The sequence below is a fragment of the Sander vitreus genome, chromosome 5 (assembly GCF_031162955.1).
Source record: "Sander vitreus isolate 19-12246 chromosome 5, sanVit1, whole genome shotgun sequence".
Classification (NCBI taxonomy): Eukaryota; Metazoa; Chordata; class Actinopteri; order Perciformes; family Percidae; genus Sander; species Sander vitreus.
Genome location: NC_135859.1, coordinates 16,340,827 through 16,363,072, shown reverse-complemented (window position 1 = coordinate 16,363,072; position 22,246 = coordinate 16,340,827). Strand labels below are relative to the sequence as shown.

Sequence of the window (22,246 nt, the reverse complement as noted above, 5' to 3'; positions counted from 1 at the left end):
ACCATATTCAAAAAAACTTCTCATTTTGCAAGTGTTATTTGTAGCTTTATACAAAGTGCACTGGGTTGTAATTGTAGATATAATTGAACAATTGACGGCCCAATGAAATGCACAGCGGAAAGAATGATTATGTAATGAATCCACTAAGCCATTGTCAGATCAGGTGAATTGCCTTGTTACCTCAGAGCACAACCAATAGTATTTTAATTAAGAGATGGTCCCTCATCTTGGTCTAGAGTGTCAGTGTTGCCTGAGACACAGTGACCTCATCTGTGTGAGAAGTAGAGGTAGCTTTAGATGCAGGGGGGGGGGGGGTAACAGGTAACAGGAAAGTTTAATAGGATTCTGTCTGATTGTCTCATGTGTTAGTAATATTTCCACTTAAGCTGACCAGGGCCCTGTTTAAAAAAAACAACTTAAAGCAAAAGTTCACAACATTTTGGGAAATATGAATTATTTACTTTCTGGTGGAAGATTTGACAAGAAGAAAGATACTACTCTCATATCTGACAGTGGTCCATCTTCTCATCTAACTCTCTGCCAAAGAGCGTATTTCGGAAAAATCTACTTTTTTTTAGGTGATGATCAGTAGCCCAAAGACTTACAGTGGGACAGATCATTCTAGCCTTTAGATGCCTTTAGAAAGTTCAGTTCACACTGAACTGTCAAGCTTTCTGTACCAACTTTGAAACTCTTTGACAGCACCTGATATGATGACTGGATAAATAAAAACTACAGCAAGTACTTTGAAATGCAACAAATTACAACACAAAAGAAAACTCAAACCTGCATTTCTGAAGTTGTATTGTTCTGCTGTCAGATGCAGAATTTAAATGAGGATCCAAACTGTGAAAAAAAAAATCTCTCCAGAGAAGTTAGACAAGAATAGCGTGTCCTCCTGTGTCTGCTTGCATGGAGACAATCAGTGTACCTGTAAACATTGGATTGTTGACAGTTAGTTGGCAAAAATCCAGCTTCTATAATAATAATAATTACATCACATTTACTGTCCTCTCCCCTGGTTTGTCTAGTAGCTCATTCATCCAGTGTGCAGTAGTATTAGTGTTGGTGCTGCTGCTGCGTGGAGGCCTGTGTGCACATATGTTTCTCCACATCATCCTGACCCAGGCTCAGGGCACTGTGCCAGGTGCTAAATCATTCATGCCGTGGGAGGTGGAGGGACAGGGGGATCTTACTCAGTGCTTACCTGGGTATCTACTGCTCTACTGAGTGTAACACAACGATACAGAAACAAGATCCAAACCACACCAACCCAACCATCCCCCTAAGCTCCATTACATCACTACCAACAGCATAAATGCCACCAGTCTCCTTCTCCCTGCTGCCACAGTCTAGCTCTGGTTACTGATCTTTGATTAGATGGATACATTGTGCTAATCAGGGGAGCACTGTTGTTTTGAGCGGCAGTCTAAGCTGCCAATGCTTAGTGCTTCTGTACAATGCTACTCTGATGGCCAAATACAATTACCTCATTATCTGCTTGGGTGTAAACAATTATCAACTAACTAACACCTTTAATTCAAGTTCATCCGAAAGCATTCAAATTCTAAGTCTATAATTCTTGTTTGTTTGTTTTTCAACTCAACTCTCTTTATAAGAGTTGACGATGAAGAAGTGACAGGAAATGAAGGGAAAGAGAGATGGGAAATGACAGTTTGTGGTTATTTGTGGTCAGAACCTTAAACCCATAGGCCACCAGTGTGCCCCTTAAAGAGGAACTATGCCCATTTTCAAAAATCATACGTTAATCCTAGAATGGTGTTAGACAGTCCAGAAATATTCGTAAACATAAATAACTCTCTGCCAAATCCAAAAACTAGAGTGCTCAAAATTGTGATGTCATCAAGTATAAAGTCTGGAACTGCTGCATAGACAAGGAAAGGAAAAGAGGTTCACACTGGCCGCAAGCAAATATTCTTGTCGCTTTAATGGCGTGAGTTTGCTGCGGGATCATATTGGGATCATTTTTGTTTAATCATGTTACTCGCCCTAATCACGTTACTCAAGCCGGTGTAGAGCTGAAGGCACCAACGTTTCTTTCCGTCATCAATATGGCCAAAATAACCATGCTGCTCTGAACCGATTGTGGAAGTCTCAGATACATTGTAAAAATCAAACAGTGTCATGTCTGGATTAATCATCTGGTGAATTTCACTGCCCTCTCCAGGAAGTAGACAGTACGACTGCTGCTTGATTTGTCATTGCAATAAACAGATAAAAGGTATGCCGAAATAACAAAATCATAATGCCAATTTGTCAAAAGTTCAGAATTTATGCTTGTCTTGTCCTCAAAACGACAAGCAAACAACTTTAAAAATGCTTATTTTCCCAAAAAAAAACAAGTTTGCCGTGATTTAGTCTGGATCAACGGAAGTACATTTCCAGGATTAAGCCTGACGTCGGGCGCATAGCTCATGCCACGGATGAGTGGCTTTTCCCCTCATCTTCTGCTCTCTGTGTGTTGCCGTTCTCACAATCCCTTCGTTACAGGAAACATCAACAAACTTCAAGTTATACACTGAAAATGGCAAGTTTTAAAGAAAAAATGGATCATGCAACAAGGCTGCCCTGCATGATTCTTTCGGTGAATAATTGTAAAGATTTACAAAGATTTACTCTCCAGCTGGGACGTTTTGTGACCGATTGGCGGGATTGCTGTGGACGAAGTACACACAGCAATACACTGATAAGAGCAAATTACGTTTTAATTAAGTTGTAACCAGCTAATTTAAATACCTCACTTTACTGTATTGTGTGAACAGTTAACTTCATTAAATATTTTATGTGGCGTTTTCTTTTGCAGGATGCAGATGTTCCACCAAAACAAGAAACTATTTTACAGAGCCATTGTCGCAGCGTCAACGATTGTGATTGGTTTAAAGAAATGCAAACAACCCAGAGCATTTTTTTCTCCTATCCTAGAGTGTATCTTTTTCTTGCATGTGGTGGTGAGCGTAGGAGACATGTAGCAAGTCATCTGCAGAGCCGGATCTGCAGAGTCGTGTGAAAGAGATTGACCATCTGATGGTGGAACTGAAGGTCTTCAGTTGTTCTTCGCATCACCCAGTCTATATTAAAACCAGGAGTTTAGCAGGCATTTGGTAATAAACCAAATGGCAATCCATTAAATAGAAGTGAAGACATAAAAAGCGGAAAGGTCAACGTCATGGTGGCGCTAGAGGAAAAGTCAGGGGATCACCAAAGTCAGTGGGATTTAACCTCTGGGAACCATGTATATACAGTAATTGTTGGACCAGTCTGGACCAAAGTGGTTGCCCGACCAACATTGCCATCCCGAGACACCTAAAAATGAAGCTGGGACAATAGTACAAAAGGAGCGAAATCTGCTGACTCACTCACTCGCTTAAAGTGCTGAGCCTAGACTTTGTTTTCATATCTACTAACAATAAGACATAAATGGATACACCATTGTTATATTAAATTGGAGGATTTGTAACATTATTTCTTGAGAAGCTTTCTTTTGTGTACAAAAATGGCCATGCCTTTAAGTAGCTACGTCTTGTAGAGAGAGACTGGGTGGGAGTAAAAATGTGTTTACTTATGTTACCTTGCAACCACCATTACAAAACATACACCCTCCAAACACAGGTGTCCATTTTCTCTACTCTGGTGACCCTAATGTGAGGAAAGATCAGGTTTCCTTTAATTTATAGATTGATTAATGTTTAGAAAGCTTTCAGTCAATTGTCTGTGACGGGTGTTCAACACATTTGAATTATTCACTCTCCACTCCAGAAAAGTTGTCAAGGTTACTACCTCTGCCGTCGCCCCACCTCTCCCCCTGGCCCAGCAGCCCAGCAATGCTTGTCCAATCTTAACAAGCTTTGTGCTACCCACTGGGTTCTGATTCAGCACGAGACTCAGCAAATCCAATTACACAGGAGTCAGAGAGGTTGATTTTCCCATTATAGATTCCATGCTGAGAATGAGAGCTGATGATAACACTCACATCACACCACTACTGCCCCCTCTCTCTTCTCTCCTCATTTTGTCTCCATTTCACTGTTTCCCTCCCTTTATATCTCCCTCTCTTCCTATCTAATTCCTCTTTTCCCAAAGACCTTCTTTCTTCCCCTGTCCCTTTCTTTGCATCTCTCCTTCTTTCATAGTGCATTATTCTAATTTTTCAGAGCAGCGTAACGAGGCCCGGACCCCATCATCATTTCAGTCCCAAAATGTTGGTGTCAGTGAGGTTACTTCATATCCCACAATTGACATTTGTTATTATATACATTATTTCTGTTTTGCTTTAGAGACAAGAAGGATATACAACATCATTATGTCCTTCTATTGATTAGGATTTTGTATTCTGTCTCATCTTTATGCACTGTACCTTTTAAATGTTTAATTGCATTGCACTGGAGTTGAACATTTTCTTTACCCAATACCCGCTCACCCACCAGGAATAAAACATTTGTCAGCTCGGATAACCTCTGAAAGTAATAATAACTAAATGCACAGTAATTCAGTCAACTTGACTTTAGGGGTATCTGAGTGCCATCCTATAACAGGACACCATGTGCCTGCTGTGACATGTAAAAAAGTTACTGAAAGCTCTTTTGAAAATGAGGCTCTTTTCCACTCAATTGGATGTGGAAAAAGAAGTGGACTTTTGCTCTATCTTTACCCTTTAGGGCACTGAAAAGGACTGACCTCGCCTCAGACCAGAGGCTTTAGTGTTGACACAGGTCGCTCAAAGGTCAACACCATTGACCTCTTTAAACCTTGAAGATACATTTTTCTGTGATCCTGCAGGACAATAGGATTGACAAGTCCGGCAGTCTGTCCGGAGAAGTCGCCTACCTTTAGGAAAGAGAAGGCTGTATTAGACCTGCAGGGGCATTTTTTCTTAAACCAATACTGCAATATAGACCAATACTCTGAAAACTCATGCTTTCTAAGCCACACGTCTAAAATATTACTGAATAATTACTTAATAAAAGTAAATAAAAATGTGTAGCAAAACATAGTAACAAAGTATCAAAAGTATCCATAATGCACAAAAATGGTCTCTGTTAATGTTCCTTTTATAAATTATGTTTATAATTATTGGACAGTATAATCTATGACAATGCATCATATTTTATAAACTGATCATACCGTTTGTATTAAAAATCTTAATCTGTATACAGTAGTATCTAGTAACTACAGCTGTCACTTAAATGTGCTGGAGTAAAAAGTAAATTTCCCTTTGAGTTGCAGTGAAGAAGAAGTATGAAGTAGCATGAAATGGAAATACTCAATTAAAAGCCAGCACAGTGAAGTCTGAAACATGTTGTAAGTCGTCTCCGACTGACTGATGCTGAAGCTTCACTGAGAAAACAAAGTCTTTGGCAGGTCACTGATGCTGTGCCTTGGCTAAGCATGGCTGACAGCAGCTTCCTCTGTTTGGCCAAAGGGTCACTCTGGGTGACACGTTGTTCTGGGGGGACACTGCGTCTCTGCCTGCAGAGGAGATTAGAGGGAGCAAGATGACCTCGTTCTCAGAGGGGCTGATGTGTTTTGAGTAAATACTTGATGCAAGACAAAAACACAGGCTACACACACAGGCCAACCCTCAGGCAGTGATCCCAATGTTTCCCCATTACTCCTGAACAGGCATGAGTGAGAAGGGCTGTCACTGTATGTTCCTGAGCTGCAGTAGTACTTGTGCTCTCTCCTGAATGCATCACACACGGCCAGAACAAGTTCTCAGAGACATTCCCATTCCTAAACATGTCACTACCTGGCATGTATATATATATATATATATATATATATATATATATATGTATATATATATATATATATATATATATATATATATATATATATATAGCAAACTATTTATTTATGGCCGTGTGTGTATGTATGGGGCAGCTGTGGCTCCGGAGAGGAACAGGTTGCCCACTAATGACAGGGTTGGCGGTTCAATCCCCAGCTCCTCCTATCCACATGTTAAAGTGTCCTTGGGCAAGGCACTGAACCCCACCTTACATGATAGCTCACTTTAGATGTGCAATTTATTATCAAGTGAACAGGGACAGAATAATAAAATCACTTGACAATAAAAGAATCACAATAGTTTTCAGAAGCTCATAATGTTGCTTTTCTATTGCATAACAAATTATGTAATGCAGTGAGGGGAAAACACAAGAACACTTCACTGGCAAAGAGAAACAGTTGACACAAGTCCAGTAACTTTCTGTTATTGTGTCCCACCAGCTGTGCACGCCTGCAGTAAATGTCAGCATGGTGATAATATTATCAGGACATATGTTCATGGGCAGATAGTATTATTTTAGAGCTATAGCTACTAAGGCTGCACTTGGTCAATAAGATAGTTAAGATAGTTAAAGTAGGATCCAATTGTGACCACAGTCATTCTTTGTTTTCTTGTGTTTTTTCCGTATGATGTCATGACTGAACTTAATGACTGCAATTGAAGGTGAAAAGTGTAAATCACAATCACAAAGATAGCTACACAACCGAGTCATACTGAGTTGGAAATGAATTAGCAGTAAGTGTCAGTTTAAACATACAGTAGGTCTGGCAATTACCATTTGTATAGGTGAGTATGTGAGGCAACATAACTTAACATGATTTACAGAGGTCAGACAGAGTCCAGACAGTTGCTGCCTGAACTAAGTGGTGCATCCGTTGCAAAACACTGCAGGATTATGTAATGTGGTGGAGTTAAGAATGACCCAATCTTATCCTGTGCATTTACAGGGGTCACAATGCAACAAACGTACACCAGACTGTTGCTTCACAACACTACAAACAACAAAAATGACCATAAAGTTGAATGGAAATCCACTAAAATCTTACCAAAACCAGTTAAACAGTGCAACATAAATTTGGTTTTGATTGCAGTGCTGCTATATTGTATTTCCAAAAGGGCTGCATTGCTCAATCTTCCAAGTAGTTTCTCCATTAATCAATTAATTATTCATCCTTGGTCCATAAAACAGTAAAGTTAGGTTTTCCTAAAGCCAACACTCCTAAACGTAAAGATATTCAGTTTACTATCACATAACACAACACAACACAAAGAAAACCAGCAACTCTGTCATGAATCCCGCTGTCTGAGTCTGTTTTCTGCCTGAGTTGCCTGTATTCTGTCCTGGAGTCTGTTTTCCTGAGTTTCCTGAACGCACCCTGTTTAGTTGCCTGGCGACGAAGCAAGGCGGGAGATCTCTCAACTACCCACACCTGCATCTCATCAGCTACCTGCACACCTGGTCCTGATCATCACCTCTCCACTTCTTAAGCTCTGTCCTGACGGCCGTTCCCTGCCGTATCGTTAGCTATGAACAGTATGTTGTGCCTGCGTATCAGCCTCAGTTTACTAATAGTTAGTTTTGCTGTTCTGTTATTTTTGCTCGTTGTGAACTTACCTTCGTTTCCTCTGTCTGCAGTTACTCTCCCGGGATATTCACTCCACCTCTGCCTGGTCATCTGTTGCTTCAGAAATAACATTGGATCTGCTCATTCCCTCCCACCTACTCACCTCCACTGCCTGCTCCGTCACCTGGATTCTCCTGCTTCCACATTTAAGTCTCTTAATAAATACTCACCTTTATTCGACTCACCTTGTCCTGGTCTGCTTCTGGGTTCCGCTCTAGTGAAACGTGACAAAATCCTCACAAATGAGATGCTCCGACTTGGGAATGTTTTGCTTTATTACTTAAAACCATGCTGAAATTACAATCAGAAAAGTTGCAGATTATCTCACTGTCAATCGACTAATTGTGTCAGCTGTAGTAAGATTTTTCTTTTTTTGTCCAACCCTTGCATCTGGCACTAACAAACTGTTAAAGGACACTTTGGCTGATTGGCATTTATATAAAATGGTCATCCTGCTACTCAAATTATATCATCATCACCACCTATTGACCTACAGTATGGGCACACTCACCGTGTTTCCAGATCCTAACCCTGCGGGCTTTAGGACCTCTAGGATCTGCTCTCTGAGGATGGTCTTGTTTTTTTTGTCCGTTAAGTTCATGCATGTAATCATTGATTGTGCCTATTGTGACAGGCCGATTTACCATCTGTAGGGTCCCATGGGGCTGATACTGCTGCTGTCACTGCAGTCTCCCTACAGACTTTAAGGAATTCCCCTTTAATTTCCGGCTGCAAATTTTAATCTCCAAGTCTGCTATATTAAAAGACCATATACCTGCTTGTGTTATCTCAGATATATGTTTTCACTCTAAGTCCAGGAATATTTCTGTCTTTCTATCAAATCATAAAACAGTTTAAAGTAAGATGTTTAATTTGGAAGACAGCATTTAAAAAAGTAATTGTGTGCACATCCCACCTTCTGGCAGGTGCAGGACAATGAGAAATACTAAAGTGAAAAAAAATGTAATGTCCGCAACACTGCTTTAAGCTCTCATACAATTTGGAAGAAAACCCATTACATTTCTCGTTAATTAAACAATGGAAAAAAAGTAACTTTTTTTTTTTTTGGGGACCCGCTGGAGTCCCAAACCCATGAATGCCAGCAATCAGTTACTAATGTATTTTATTCAGAAATGGTGGAAAGCATAGCCTAATTAAACAAATACTAATGCAGAGAGCTACTTTTCAACACCAAGTTAAGAATGAAACCTCTAGACTTCAGACATGGGGGAAAAAGTCACTTAGACTATAACAATTCCTTGATATAGGAAAAGGGATACTGATATTGTGTGTGTCTTATTGTGTTAAACAAATGATTCTCTATTTTGCATACAACTCAGAGAAATGCCTATTTATAATGAAAATCGGCAGTTGGGAGTGTTTTGTTTCTTTTCCTACACTTCAGCTCAAGTGCTGACAGAGTACATTTTTATTTTCTGGATTGGTAGTGTACTGAAATGCGTTATCAACCCAAGTTTCATGCCACAGTTTTTTATATAGTGAAGTGGACCTACTCTGTAGACGAGTGTATGCCTTTGCCGCCTCCTGCTGCAGCCCCGCCGGCCCCCTGCCCTCCCTACGCGCCTCCCCGGCTCTGTTTCCCACTGCTGAGAGGAGCAGGACGCGGCCACAGCGGCGGGAAGCAAATTATCTACACGCACTTCCCTTAAAAAAAGTTCACACTCACATACAAAGATGCCACCACAAGTAGCGACTCACATCGTCTTAGACCTGATCGAGGGAGCTTACTGGGAATAACCTGACAGGAGAAATGGATATTTCATGTTAATTCTTTCATTACACTTTCGTTTAATTTTTAATGTCGCTTTTAATGCGCTTAGGCTGGTTCAACTGTTACATTTTTTTTGTTGTTGCGGTAAATAACCTCAACATGATTTGGGCCTGAACTTATGTAGCTATTTTGTGTTTTATTAAGACGCACCTGCATGCCACTGGAGGAACAAGCGCACAGGACGGTGTAAGGCAGACAGAAGAACTTACTTTATATATATAATCGTATCTCTTTAATAATCATCTAATAAGAGGACTACAATGTCTGGATGGAGTTTGACCTTATTTTAAATGCAACAAACGTGTTGGATGCAGTGTGAAGAGCGCACCACGACCGCACTGTGACACAAAGTCCCCACCAAAACGGAGAGAAAAATAAAATCTCGACATCGCTACTTCTACACTTGCTGAGGGTAGTGTGGATGTTATCGGGACTGTTAACAGGCACTGCATTAACAGCAGCTGTCAAACTCATGGGATCCTCCTGCCCCCTGGGCGACTGGGAGCTCTGTTGAAGTCTCCACTGCGCATGTCAGAGCGCTGGACAGCTCCAGAGAGGGAAATTTAAAAACGGTTTTTGGAGAATCAAGTGCAACACAGTGAAATACAGTACAGGGGCTCGCGACCAGCTGACACATTCTTCAATATCATCCAAAACAGGTGATTCTTTTATTATTTCTCTCTTTCAGCACCACCGTCTTTGTGGGATTGTTGGTTTTTATGAGAATATTGACAATTTGATGATTTTGAGACTTTAACTATAATTGTTCTGTAGGCAGGCTAAATGCCATTTAAACCTGAGCTAATGTGACCAAACTGTTATGTAAACATTTGAACCGTTTGGTTATTGAAAGCAAGCTATATTATTCTTTGTATGTTATTCAGTTCAATTAGTGAGACTATGGGGAACCAAAAGCTTTCAAACTGTAAAATGGGCTTCAGTTACAACAAAGGCACACTGGTGCCAAATGAAAAAATTCTATGTGCTATTATTATTTTGAATTTGTTTATACTTGTGTTAAATGGTCATTTAACTTTTATTTGAGTTTAAAATGTTTGCTTTTTGTTGAGCAATATTATATTTTCAGATATAACACATGCTGTCCCACCATATTTATTTACTGAAGAAGGCACCATTTGAAGTAATATGATTAATATTGTGATCATTTTGTACATAGATTGTTTATCTAAGTTTGTATACTCACTGGGGGGATAACCTAAACTGTGTTCATTTTATTTATTAAATTGCAGTGGTATCACATATCCCAGGAAATGATAGAAGGTGGAATAACATCCAGGATGTCAGGAATAATTGAGAATGCTGGGCATCATCCGTCTCCACAGGACTACAGGTAAGACTTGTGATTTAAATTCTGTTCAGTTATATCAGGACTCTAGTTACAGAATCTTCTAGCACTAAACAACATATTATTTTTTTCTTGCATATTGTCAAACAAACTCAGGCTCAAATCTGTGACGCCTCAATAGATAAAAGGCATATTTGTTATTAATCAAACCGTTTAAGGTGTTTCCCAAATGGTCATGGAACAAACTGTCCAAACCCACTGTGTTTAATCTAAAGGTAGATGGACAGCTCTTTTTGTGCATGGGGGGTTTCATGAAAAAGGAGAGAGAGGAAAAAAAATCCTGAAGAATAAATGATTTTCAGTCTGAATGGATCTGTCAGAAACCATCAGCTCTGTTTACACTCCCGCTGTCGGCACACGGAGAGCCTGAGCCTCTTGGCCTGCCGGCTCAGGGGGAGACGGGCGCTCTGGGTCACCAGTATGCACAAGTGGCTCCCAATTAGAAAAGGAGGGAGAAAGAGAGGGAGGTAGGGAGGAGGAGGTGCAATAGTTTGTGTTGTTAAACCTCTGGGAAGGCTTGGATGATACATGGAGACACCAGCTCAACATGTTTTGCATCAGTGAACAATTTCTATGCTGCTGGTAGGGAGAGAGGAGGGGAGGTGGGAATGCCCCCCATGTATCATCTATATGTTTCTATCAGTTTGTATTGGGCTTTTAAAATGGGAAATTGCAAGCTTGAGTAGATTCGTCAAACAAAAGTGTAAAAGACCAGCTATAGTAAATATTGTACATAGTTTTGATTGGAGTGTATGCATACCTACTTTTGTGCTTTTCTTTAATACAAAACAAAAAGGAAAAAAGTCTCATCAGTCACAGACTCCCAGATTATTTTTATGCTTGAACATTATTTTTTTCATTTTGTCCGAAGTGAAAGAAAACTCTCAGCAGCAAGGCAGAGAATAAGAAAACAGAATGAAAGTCAGTCTCACAAATGGTACACTAAATTTCAATGCTCCAGCTGGGATAGTGTAACACTTCGCAGGGTGTTAAACTTCACAATGCCACCTGCTGCAAAAGGATGATCACTCTAAATCATTTACTGGCACATGCAAGGGGTTTGAGGACGTGTGCGGCTGATTCCTAGCGGCAATGATGTCACTTATTCAGACGGCAGACACAAAGCCCTGACCTCAAACTACACTTGCACCCCCTCTGGCCCGAGGCTCTGTTGATTTCCCCATTTAGGGAGGATGGGGCGGGGGTGATGGTGTGGGTTGGAGATAGAGGCTGGAAAGGGACAGGGAAGCAGATGGCATCCTATTTGTCCCTCCTATGTGAGGGCTGTCATTCCAACAGATTAATGCAAGGGCTGTGTAAAGAAAAGAAACGACAGAGACAATCAAGGAAGGGTCTGGGGAAGACAATAGAGCCACGTGCCACTGGGCAGATTTGTCGTTTGGGACACAATAGGTGATCATTTTTCAATAGACAAGGCCAACTGTTTCAGGCAACATGTGCTGCAGTCCCATGTTTCAAACGATCTCATGCGTTGTTTACTTATGATTCAGCCAATGGTGTAAGGCCAGACCGTGGTCACCTGACACAGGGTTGATTTTTTTATTAGGAGATTTGGTGTGTGTATGGGGGGGGGGTACTCTTACACTGTCCACAGACCCTAACTGAATAGTATGTGTTGTCATAGCGACCCCAATTACTAAACCCTTGCACAGTAAGTGCGTGTGTGCAGAGAAGACTGGAGAGGATTCAAGAGGATTCCTCTCTTTTCTTTTCTTTCTCTTCGAGGCTCACCACATAAAAGACATAATGACTGAAAGCTGATTGGTACTGGCAGTGCACTGGTTAAACAGCAATCCTATATTTAATCCACTTTATAGCACATAGAACATTTATAAAATTATGAGTTGAAAAAATAAAGTAAAACATCAAATACTATACAAATTGAATAGCTATTTTGCATTTATTTTATTTATCAAATTTTTTTTTTTATCATCAAAAAAGCAAAGTATTAACCATGAGAAAAACAAAGATCAGTGTGTCACTCCTAGAAAATGAAAAACAATCTCAACAGATAATCAATTCTGAATGGAAAGCTTGTTTAACTCCCTCATTGTTGATTAAAACTGTCACTGCTAAATAACCCTTGTAGTTAATCTACTTATGGTAAATCCTGGATGGCATGGCTAATACACGGCTTTGCTGAGCAGCTTTCATCTCCGTTTGCCCATATTTAGACTCATTACAGTGGTTTTGACTTTGAAGGACAAATTGTTCTATCAAGTGTTTAGATTTAAATTCCACTTGCGGTCTGTGTGTGTCTGAGCTTACAGCCGTGTTAACCCCCCCACCCTCTAACCTCCCCCCTCCTCCTTCTCTCTTGAAGGCTTCTGACCACGGACCCCTCCCAGCTGAGGGAGGAGGACCTCCCTGGGGACCTGCAGTCTCTGTCATGGCTCACCTCTGTGGATGTGCCCCGACTACAGCAGATGGCTGATAGCCGAGGCCACAGTAACGGGCCCTCCCAGGGCAGCTTGTTGGAGCAACAGACAGGTGAGGTGAAGGGAGGGGACAGTGCAACATTCAAAAACCACATCATCTCTCTGATTGGATAAATCCGGACTGCTGGATTCTTTTGGATTCCTGGCCTCTGCAGATATAAGCACAGCTTTATAACAAAAGATAAAGACCAATGATAATACAATATTGCTGTTTTTGCTATTGGGAATTAGGAATTAGAATTGGGAATCACTAAAACCATATGCATTTAAACTCAAATTAATCCAGATAGATAGTTTTAGTGGGTGCTGAAGTTTAAGGTATATGAAAAAGGGGGGCAAGTTTTTCTGTGAACTTTCCTTTCTAATAACAGTCTTGCTGCTCCTTCTCACAGCTCAGCTGAGCAACATGACTGCGATGACAGCGGGTCAAGGCTCCATGCTCCACCTACAGAGCAACATGCAGCACAGCCCTCTAGGAATCAGCATCATCAACACCCACAGCGGAAGTGTGAGTTTTAACAGCACTGCAAGAAAAAATGTGTACGTTTTATGTTAAATAGGGTTGATTGACAAATATCCCTGTATCTGCTTCACAGATGTCTCCATTCTCCATGAATGGGCTGCCCTCTCCGGGATACCAGTGCCCTACCTCAGTCTACCAGCCTACACCCCAGCATGTGTACTCTCTAACCCAAACTGGACAACAGGTACCAAACTAATAAAGCTAATAAAGTACTGTACTCATATTTTTTGTTGCTGATTTGTTGGTTTCCTTTTGCTTCTTGTGTGGATAGCTAACATGGACCTCTGTAGTTAATGCTACTTGATAAAAGCTAAATTGGTCACAATGGATAAATGCAAATGATAAAGTTCCTCATTATTTTCTCTCTTTTTCTCATAGTGTTCAACTGGTGGGCTTTATAGCAATGTCTCTTTCAACAACCAAAGTCTATTCACACAACCTCGTCTGGCTCCACAAGAGCAGGAGCTGCAGCCCAAGTCTTTCCCCAAGCCAATCTACTCCTACAGGTCAGACCTCTTTTATGTAGCTAAAATGTAATAATATTCAATAAATCTTATGAATTATCTTTAATGTATTTCACCTTCTCTGCTTTGACCTACATTCAAATAAAGATTTTTTTTTTTCCAGCTGTTTGATTGCCATGGCTCTGAAGAACAGCAAAACTGGCAGCCTCCCTGTCAGTGAGATCTATAGCTTTATGAAGGAACACTTCCCTTATTTCAAGGTATGATACTATTAATATTACAGAAAATGACTAAAAAAAAGAAGGTACATGTAGATATAGACTTTGACTCATACACCACCTCTCTCCCTACAGACTGCACCTGATGGATGGAAGAACTCAGTCAGACACAACCTGTCCTTAAACAAATGCTTTGAGAAAGTGGAGAACAAGACAAGCAGCTCGTCCCGTAAGGGCTGTCTGTGGGCACTGAACCCTGCCAAAATTGACAAGATGGAGGAAGAGATGCAGAAGTGGAAACGCAAGGACCTCCCAGCCATCCGCCGCAGCATGGCTAATCCTGGTTAGAAATTTATTTTGTTGAATATAAAAAGGTCTACTGCTCAAAAAAGCAACGAGTCATCAAAATTGGACGTCACGATGTAACTTTATCTGATAATCTACGTTTTTCCTGCAGATGAGTTGGACAAATTGATCACAGACCGCCCAGAGAACTGCAGACGTAAGGCTTTAGAGCCCGGCATGACCCGTCTGCCCAGTTGTCCCACTGGCCTCCCGCTGCCCGTACCAGCACAGATGCAGCCTCAGCCAATAGTCACACTGTCCCTGCCCTGTTTACCCATGCACCAGCACCACCAGCTTCAGGCACAGCTCCACGCTCAGGCCCGCCTGGCCCCCATGTCCCCTGCCCCGGCCCAGACACCTCCACTCCACACAGTCCCTGACCTTTCCCACAGTCCACTCACCCAGCACCACAGCAAGCTGCCGGACGATTTCTACAGTGTGCACGGTGATACCCACTCAGAAGTGGATGCACTGGACCCGAGCATCATGGACTTTGCCCTTCAAGGTAAATACATTTTTTAAATGCCATCCCTGTTTTTTGTTTGCTATATAATCCAAGGGTTGTTGCATCAGTACACTAACCTCTCTATCTATCTGCATAGGTAATCTGTGGGAGGAAATGAAGGACGACAGCTTTAACCTGGATGCTTTGGGTACCTTCAGTAACTCACCCCTCCGACTATCAGACTGTGACTTGGGAACAGCCAACCTGACTCCTGTCTCCACTGGAGCGAACCTGCAGCTGTCAGATGTGCAAGTGACGGGTCTTTACACCTCCTACACCTCCCAGGATCACCTGTCTTCCCAGTACATGGGCGCACCAGCCAACAGCAAGCCCATCGCCCTGTTATAAAACTGTCTCCGACCTGATTCATTCAGCTGTCTATGGATATATGTGGACGTCAGCTGAAGAAGGCTCAAGTCAAAGTCTGAATTGTGGTTTTTTACAAATCACACTCCTTTCCTACAGTCAGCTGGAAACTACTTGGAGAAGGATGTTTAAAAATCATTTCACTTACAGTCCACAAGGAAACTTCTCATTAAGAACCTAAAACTGCTGATAAATAAAGAGGTGGCTGTAAGATATATAAATATCTAGCTTTGCCAAGCAAAGACTCAAAGCTTGTATGAGTACAAAGACTATGTGAAGATGTCCGTGTGAGTTAGCAACTGCCAGTTTTTATACTGTTCACTCGCGTTTTAAAGCCCTACCATCCTGTAGCTCCCTGTCTCTTGTCTGTTGTATTGTGCTAGACATTATTGCTGTGATGTTTTATTTATATTTATGAAAAGGCAGCTAGAGAAGGTGATGACTCTATCAATCTTTTGCTGTATATATTTGAATGTTTCGAACTGCTATTGCCACAGAAAAGCTTTCTTTCGACTGTATTTGCCCACTTCTTTCCAAAATGCCGGTGTACCAACACTTTTGAGTAATCCAGATTTTAAACATTATTCTTTTACACAATGTGATTAACATGTCTCAAAGTCAGATGTATATTATGTTCATTAACTTGATCATAATACAAATCAAATGGGTGAATAAAGGAAGTTTGTTTTGCCAAATATATATATCAATGACATTTATTAACAAACAGTCTTTGGTAGAATACAAGACACAGGAAAGTGTTTATATACATTCAAATGAAATGTCATGGCTTATGTTTTGATCAAAGGTGAGGCAAATTAAGCCATCACTTTGGCCATTATTTTCCAACCTGAGTCTTAAGAATTACTGTATAATATCGGAGATATATCAACAAAAATTAAAGAAAAGCTCAGAAGTATCACACGCAGTGTCACAGTATCTCCTATCATTCATAACATTGTCTTAGCACACAAAACTACAGCACAGATACACATAAACAGACTGAAAATGACAATGAAAAGATAGACGTCCCTAATACTTAATCTGTTTCTATATATCTGCATTACAGTAAACACAGAAATGAAACGGAATTGATTATTGGCACATTTTTTCAATTCAGTTATATGATTTTGTTCTTTTTGTCTCAGCTACGGTCAAAGTTTAACAAAGATTTATTGAACACGACACCAGCAGCTAAATGTGAAGACTCCTACTTCATGAATCTTGTAGAACTGTGGCCTCAATAGACTAAAGAGCCTAGTAAGGCAAATTAAACACCAACAGACTATTATGTGCAAATACAGCCAAGTGAAATGTGCGTTACAGTCGTAGTTTCTTGTTTTGAACAAGAAAGTTCCTGGGTCGAGCAGCTGAAATGACTGAATGCTTACCTCATAAATGTAAGACAAACTCTCTGCCTGTCAGTCAAGAGTGGAACGGATTACGACGTCCCTGCGAATACGCCATTCAACAGCAATGTTTACAATAGACAGAGCGCTGTAGTGGTTGTGTGATTGCTGAAGAATAAGTCACTTTCCACCTCTATACAGTACAATCAACTATAACAGTGTTTTTAGTTCCTATCAATAATATAAGATGAATAGGCCCCTTTGGCTTAGCTGGTGCTGGTGCTGTCCATAGTTGCCAGCAGATGCGAGAGCTTGGCCCTCTGGGATGGAGTGATATTCTGGCTCATGTGGATGATGCAGTCCATGGCTACGTCAGGGTTGGCCTGCACCAGGCTGGAACACAAGATATCATTTAGCTATTAAACATGCTGGAATAACTTATTGTAAGTGGAGAAAATACAGAGATAGTAAAAACTGGTTTAAACTGGTCTGCAGTTTATTCTGTCAGAAAATCAGACATTCAGGTGTCTGACTCTATCAATATTAGATTACCTTGCCAAGCCCAGCATGCGTCTCAGTGGGGTTTCAATTATAGGATGGCCATAACAGCTAATATATGGAAATCTTCTTGCTTTACTTTGCCCTTAAAATATTTATGAAGATATCTGCGGATTTAAATTCCTCAGGCCATGTTAGCTAAAACTGACAAAACTGATAGTCATTGTGCCTCTCTTGGCTAGTGCTTCATCCATTTATGTCTTTAATGTATAAGCTAACATTCCACAGCTAAAATCATTTAGATTAGAAGATTTATTAAGATGTGACCCTCAGCTTTTTGGCATTGGTAAGATTATGACAATGAAAATAAGCCCACATTAATAGGTCACAAAATTTGTGTGAGTGTATCTGCATACCTGCGGATGTGTTTCAAAGTGTTTTCTCTTTTCAGGTACTCAATGTTCTCTCGGATGCGGGATCGAGTGCCATCCTCCTTGGTCAAATGCTTCTCAAGCCACTCAACTACTGCTTGGTTATTATCCCAGAGGTAGGCCTGGAAAAGCAGACAGAATCTCTGACCAGTTTTAACAAAAAAAGTGCTCAAAAACAAAAGCAACCACATGATCTGTGGGCCACAGGCAAAAACTGATACTGAATTTAGAGTACACAAGTGTTGATAATGTTCACAGTAATTAACTGGGGTAAAAAAAATAGCATCACTCGACAACTGTAATGTCACAGAACTATTCGCCCATGCCCATAAACTTTGATAATTAAGCAGAATTTGAACCAATAACCCTACTTCAGGTGACAGTAGTCTCCCACAGTCTTAACATACCTTGACTGTTCCTTCTGTTTCAACAAACCAGCGTCGCAGCATGGACTGCATGTGTCCGTCGCCGAGGTCCTTGGTGGCCTGCAGAATCTCACACTTCACCACCTGCTCCAACAGGAGCCGGCGCAGACGCCAGTAGAAGAAGGTCCGCACTTTCTTCCAATCCAAAATATCCTGTCAAGAGTATCAATGTAAAGTAAGTTTAAAAAGCATGAATTGTCTCTAAATACAAGTTTATTTTCTGCATCTAATGTTACAGACACATTGCCAGTAACTCACAGTGATGACACCCTTCTCCTGCATCCTCCCTGGGGTGTCATGGAGATCTACAAACTGCACTGCCACCTGGTGGTAGATGGGCAACAGGAATTCCTCCCTGGCTTTGAGCTTTGACTCGAGCTCTCTGGACTGTTTGTCAGACAGCTCTGGGGAAGCTGATAAGACAGAAATAAGTGACTACGTGACTCCACGTCTTGCCAGTAATGTTATGAACATACCAGCCGTATTGCAATTAAAAGGAAAATAAATGCAAGTGGTTCAGTGAGTTGAGAAAGAAATAGTCTTTACCAAGCTGCTCAACCAGACTAGCATAGACTGAATCCAGTCTTCTCATGGTCTTTAGCAGGTCCTTTCTCCTGAATTTGATCTCCACCGTACCCTCAGCCTCCAGCACACCACCTCTGGACACAAAAAGCACAACAGCAACAACAAAGGCAGAAACTGGTTATTCTCACACAAGCCTGTTGGTTTTGTTGGGAACTCCATAAAATAAGCATTAGAAACCTGTACCTGCTCTCCCTGTCTGCATAGAGCTCCATACACAGTGGGTTGATGGTGGGGTCTATCACCACCCATGAGCCTCCTCTCAGCTCAGCGTGTGGAGGGATGTACACCAGCACCGGCTGATGAAAACTCCGCAGGGCGTCCACAATGTAGGCCCCAAACTTCAGTACCTGGTCATACATATCTGGGCAAAACAGAATTTTATATTTAATGACAAAAGCTCTTGCATGTAATGCAGTCTCTCTGCAAAGTGTATTGTTAATCGAATACCTTTCATTCCACCAGAGAAGCCCCTCCAGTTGGCAAACACCATTAGAGGCAGACGTTCCCGGTTGAAGTCACAAATCGCCTGAGCCGTTTTAAAGGCAGAATCTGGAAACCACACCTGGCCAGCCTGCTGCAGAACCTAACATGAACACACCAAAACAGGGGCAGAGCTGACATACTGTGATGTAATACGTTTTAAATCATAAACACGTGGTGACATTTACTCACTTTAGATTCTGAATCCAGGTTTGCTGGATCTGCTGGGACAGTGAACTCAACTGTGCGTGTTTCAACGGCAATGACTCCAAGGGGAATTCCTCCTAACCTGTATTCATCCAACAGATGTATTAGGCGATTTAAGTGTAAGGTTTAAAAAACACATACATAATATTTTATGAGCGTGTACATTGAGTGAAAACAAATTTACCGTGCTCGGCCCACTACCACCGTCTGAGCCCAAGACTCCATGATCTCCATGAAAGAGCCGTGGTCGAAGAATCCACTCTGCCAGGCACCTCTCACCTCTAATGACACAAATGCAGACAAAAACGGAAATTAACAGGCTGATTACTGAAACAGAATGCTCTCAAGAGTGAAAATCGCTTCTTAGCACTCACTGGGATGAGGTCTCCCAGCCAGCATCCAGCGGGGGTCGTACGGCGCTTTTGTAGGAGTATATTCTATCTCTCTGTCTACCGGATCAGTAGTTGATATGACAGGCACAGGGGAGTGTTTGTTCTGTAAGGAGGAGAAGCATTATAGTTAGTGATCTGAAGGGTTATTTGGTTATTTTTATAGACCTAAAAGCCAAACTACATGAACGTTCACACATTCAGCAAAACCTTTGGCATATAGGAGAGCCACTGGAGGATGGTGAAGACGCCTTCAAAGTCATCCGGCACAGTGGTGTGTGTGACTCCATTATTATGCATGATCTGGATCCCTCCCAGCTGGTTGTTGGAAGTATAGACCTCTCTGCCCAAAACCTGCACAGAAACAGGGACCTCAATGACCACGTTCAGGGACTTTTTTTCTTTCTTTCTTTTAAACTGACCACAAAATGGGAAATTGTATTATTCAATACTGAAGAGTTAAGGCGACAGTTTGCAGCTACAGTATAGTTTGTCCGGTCTTCCTCTTTCTCAAGTGTTCACCACCTTCTGTACCACAAGTTGCTTCTGACCATTTGCCTATCTTAAAACAACCCCTAACCTGAAGTCACCAGAATTCATTAAGCCTACAGCAAATGCCAAAGGTGTTTAAGTAGACTGACAAAGTAATCTCTCTTTAGATTAGATTTGTCTGCAGCATGTTTTGTCTAGCTATTTCTCCAATTTGATCCCATTCTTTCCTTATTTTTTTCCTTAAATTTGCCTTTATTATTGCACAGTATTTGCTCCAAACCATCCCACTGCAGACAACATTCACAACAGATGGCATGCATAGCAAAATATCACAAAAAACATCGTGGGAAAGCCAATTTCTGGCACACAAACCCTGACGGACCAGGTCTAATATAACAAGTGTGTTTATTGTAAGGACTATATTTTCTATTTATCAATATCAGTGGCATTTGTTAAACCAACTAACCTTGTTAAGAGCACCTGCTCCAGTCAGGATAATGTGAGAGTTTTCCACCTGAATCACTCTCTGTCCTAAACGGACCAGATAGGCTCCGATTCCAATAGCACGACACGTCACCTGCAATAAAAGCATAAAAAGTGACTCAGGAAGACTTCACAGAGGATAAAATGGGCTTCTTTTACTCAGAGAAATCAGATCCACATTCTCACCATACTAATTGTAATAATCTCCTCATAGGCCTGAGAGGATTCTCCAGCAATGGTGCCAGAACCTCGCAGGTTCTCAACCCCGAGACCTTCTTCCTTCCCGATGACGTCAGTGATGATGTACCTGTAACAGATGGGCACAGTGATGAAGACCAAGAAGAACAAAACTTTATTATCCCACAGACATGACTTAAAGGTGTCAAATATTTAAAGAGGCTGTACTCGATATTCAGAACATTAATATAGCAGTAAATAAATTCATCCTGGAATCCTGAGCAGAGAATGAAGTCACACTTCCTCTGTGTGTTGTAATCCGCGCTTCTCTGTTCTTTGTATTGATAGACGGTCCGGCCGCACGGTCATGTGAGTGCCTTGTGCCTTGGTATCTGATGCCAAGGGCCATGACAAAGCGTCAGTATTTGACGAGTTGGGGTACACTCTGTGAGAGCCTACTTCATGAGAACAACCAATGATTTCCTGTACCTGGACTCTCCTCCTTCCTCTACATGGTGACAGTGAACAGCGTTGGTGGAGCTCATCAGTGTGTAGTCTTGCGGTGTCAGGTAGAGGTACTTGAAACCCTACAGAGGAATGGAAATAACTTATAATAAGAAATGTGAAACTGGACATAGATATTTCTACAGTATTCCCCGGGGTCATTTCCTCCACTATTGTATAATGCAACCAGGAGAAATACATTTCAGGGGTCACCTTGTAGGGGTCACTGGGGTCAATCCAGGCCACCTGGAACATGTGTTTGATCTCTTCCGCGAGGCCGATGCGTGCTCCACTGTTGGCTGCGATGTAAATGCGGGGGATGCCCTCGGCCCGAGCCAACTCAGACGCCCTGAGGAACAGCTCATCCTCTTGAGGACCAAATGAGCCGATCATGTGAGTGATGTCATTGCAGATGACGATGATATCTCTGCCCTCTGGGTACTCCGGAGTCTTCATCCTCATCCTGAAGGCAACGATTCCCACCTGGTGAAAAATGGTTATAGTGATCATCAGCGTCATCACACTAAGAAAGCATTAACTGACATATATGCTCTAAAAAGTGTCCTACATCGTTGTCTCCAGGTAGGCGGTTCATCTGCACGAGTAGACCTTGATGGTCCAGAACCAGCTCGGTGCACATCAGCACGTCTTTAGGGGACTTGTCCCCTGGACCCCACAGCTTAAACAGTGCCTACAGGGACATTTTTAGTATGAGTCAGACACCTTAGAAACAAAACAAAAAATGCAAAAAATAACCCTA

General features: G+C 41.5%; 2 protein-coding genes across 5 annotated transcripts in view; one reads left to right on the top strand and one right to left on the bottom strand.

The window, feature by feature from the left end:
• Nucleotides 1-9,175: 9,175 nt before the first annotated feature.
• Nucleotides 9,176-16,880, top strand: foxn4 (forkhead box N4). The gene is made up of 10 exons (XM_078250652.1): nucleotides 9,176-9,882; nucleotides 10,474-10,574; nucleotides 12,934-13,100; nucleotides 13,441-13,556; nucleotides 13,645-13,755; nucleotides 13,950-14,077; nucleotides 14,199-14,295; nucleotides 14,389-14,596; nucleotides 14,711-15,103; nucleotides 15,201-16,880. Exons 2-10 carry the CDS (start codon nucleotides 10,495-10,497, stop codon nucleotides 15,449-15,451), a joined length of 1,551 nt encoding a protein of 516 aa, XP_078106778.1. The 5' UTR covers nucleotides 9,176-9,882; nucleotides 10,474-10,494; the 3' UTR covers nucleotides 15,452-16,880.
• Nucleotides 16,168-22,246, bottom strand: part of acacb (acetyl-CoA carboxylase beta) — a 24,434-nt gene continuing 18,355 nt past the window's right edge. For 3 of the 4 annotated variants that reach the window (XM_078250649.1, XM_078250648.1, XM_078250650.1), the window contains 16 exons: nucleotides 22,055-22,177; nucleotides 21,700-21,969; nucleotides 21,472-21,569; nucleotides 20,992-21,112; nucleotides 20,789-20,899; nucleotides 20,041-20,184; nucleotides 19,816-19,936; nucleotides 19,626-19,722; nucleotides 19,427-19,523; nucleotides 19,202-19,337; nucleotides 18,938-19,115; nucleotides 18,716-18,828; nucleotides 18,428-18,582; nucleotides 18,152-18,322; nucleotides 17,730-17,866; nucleotides 16,168-17,208 (listed from right to left, as the gene is read on the bottom strand). In XM_078250649.1, coding sequence (XP_078106775.1) covers nucleotides 17,082-17,208; nucleotides 17,730-17,866; nucleotides 18,152-18,322; nucleotides 18,428-18,582; nucleotides 18,716-18,828; nucleotides 18,938-19,115; nucleotides 19,202-19,337; nucleotides 19,427-19,523; nucleotides 19,626-19,722; nucleotides 19,816-19,936; nucleotides 20,041-20,184; nucleotides 20,789-20,899; nucleotides 20,992-21,112; nucleotides 21,472-21,569; nucleotides 21,700-21,969; nucleotides 22,055-22,177 — 2,199 coding nt within the window. In that variant the 3' untranslated portion in view covers nucleotides 16,168-17,081. The remainder of the gene's footprint in view (nucleotides 17,209-17,729; nucleotides 17,867-18,151; nucleotides 18,323-18,427; nucleotides 18,583-18,715; nucleotides 18,829-18,937; nucleotides 19,116-19,201; nucleotides 19,338-19,426; nucleotides 19,524-19,625; nucleotides 19,723-19,815; nucleotides 19,937-20,040; nucleotides 20,185-20,788; nucleotides 20,900-20,991; nucleotides 21,113-21,471; nucleotides 21,570-21,699; nucleotides 21,970-22,054; nucleotides 22,178-22,246) is intronic. The other variant, XM_078250651.1, reaches the window with a different exon arrangement.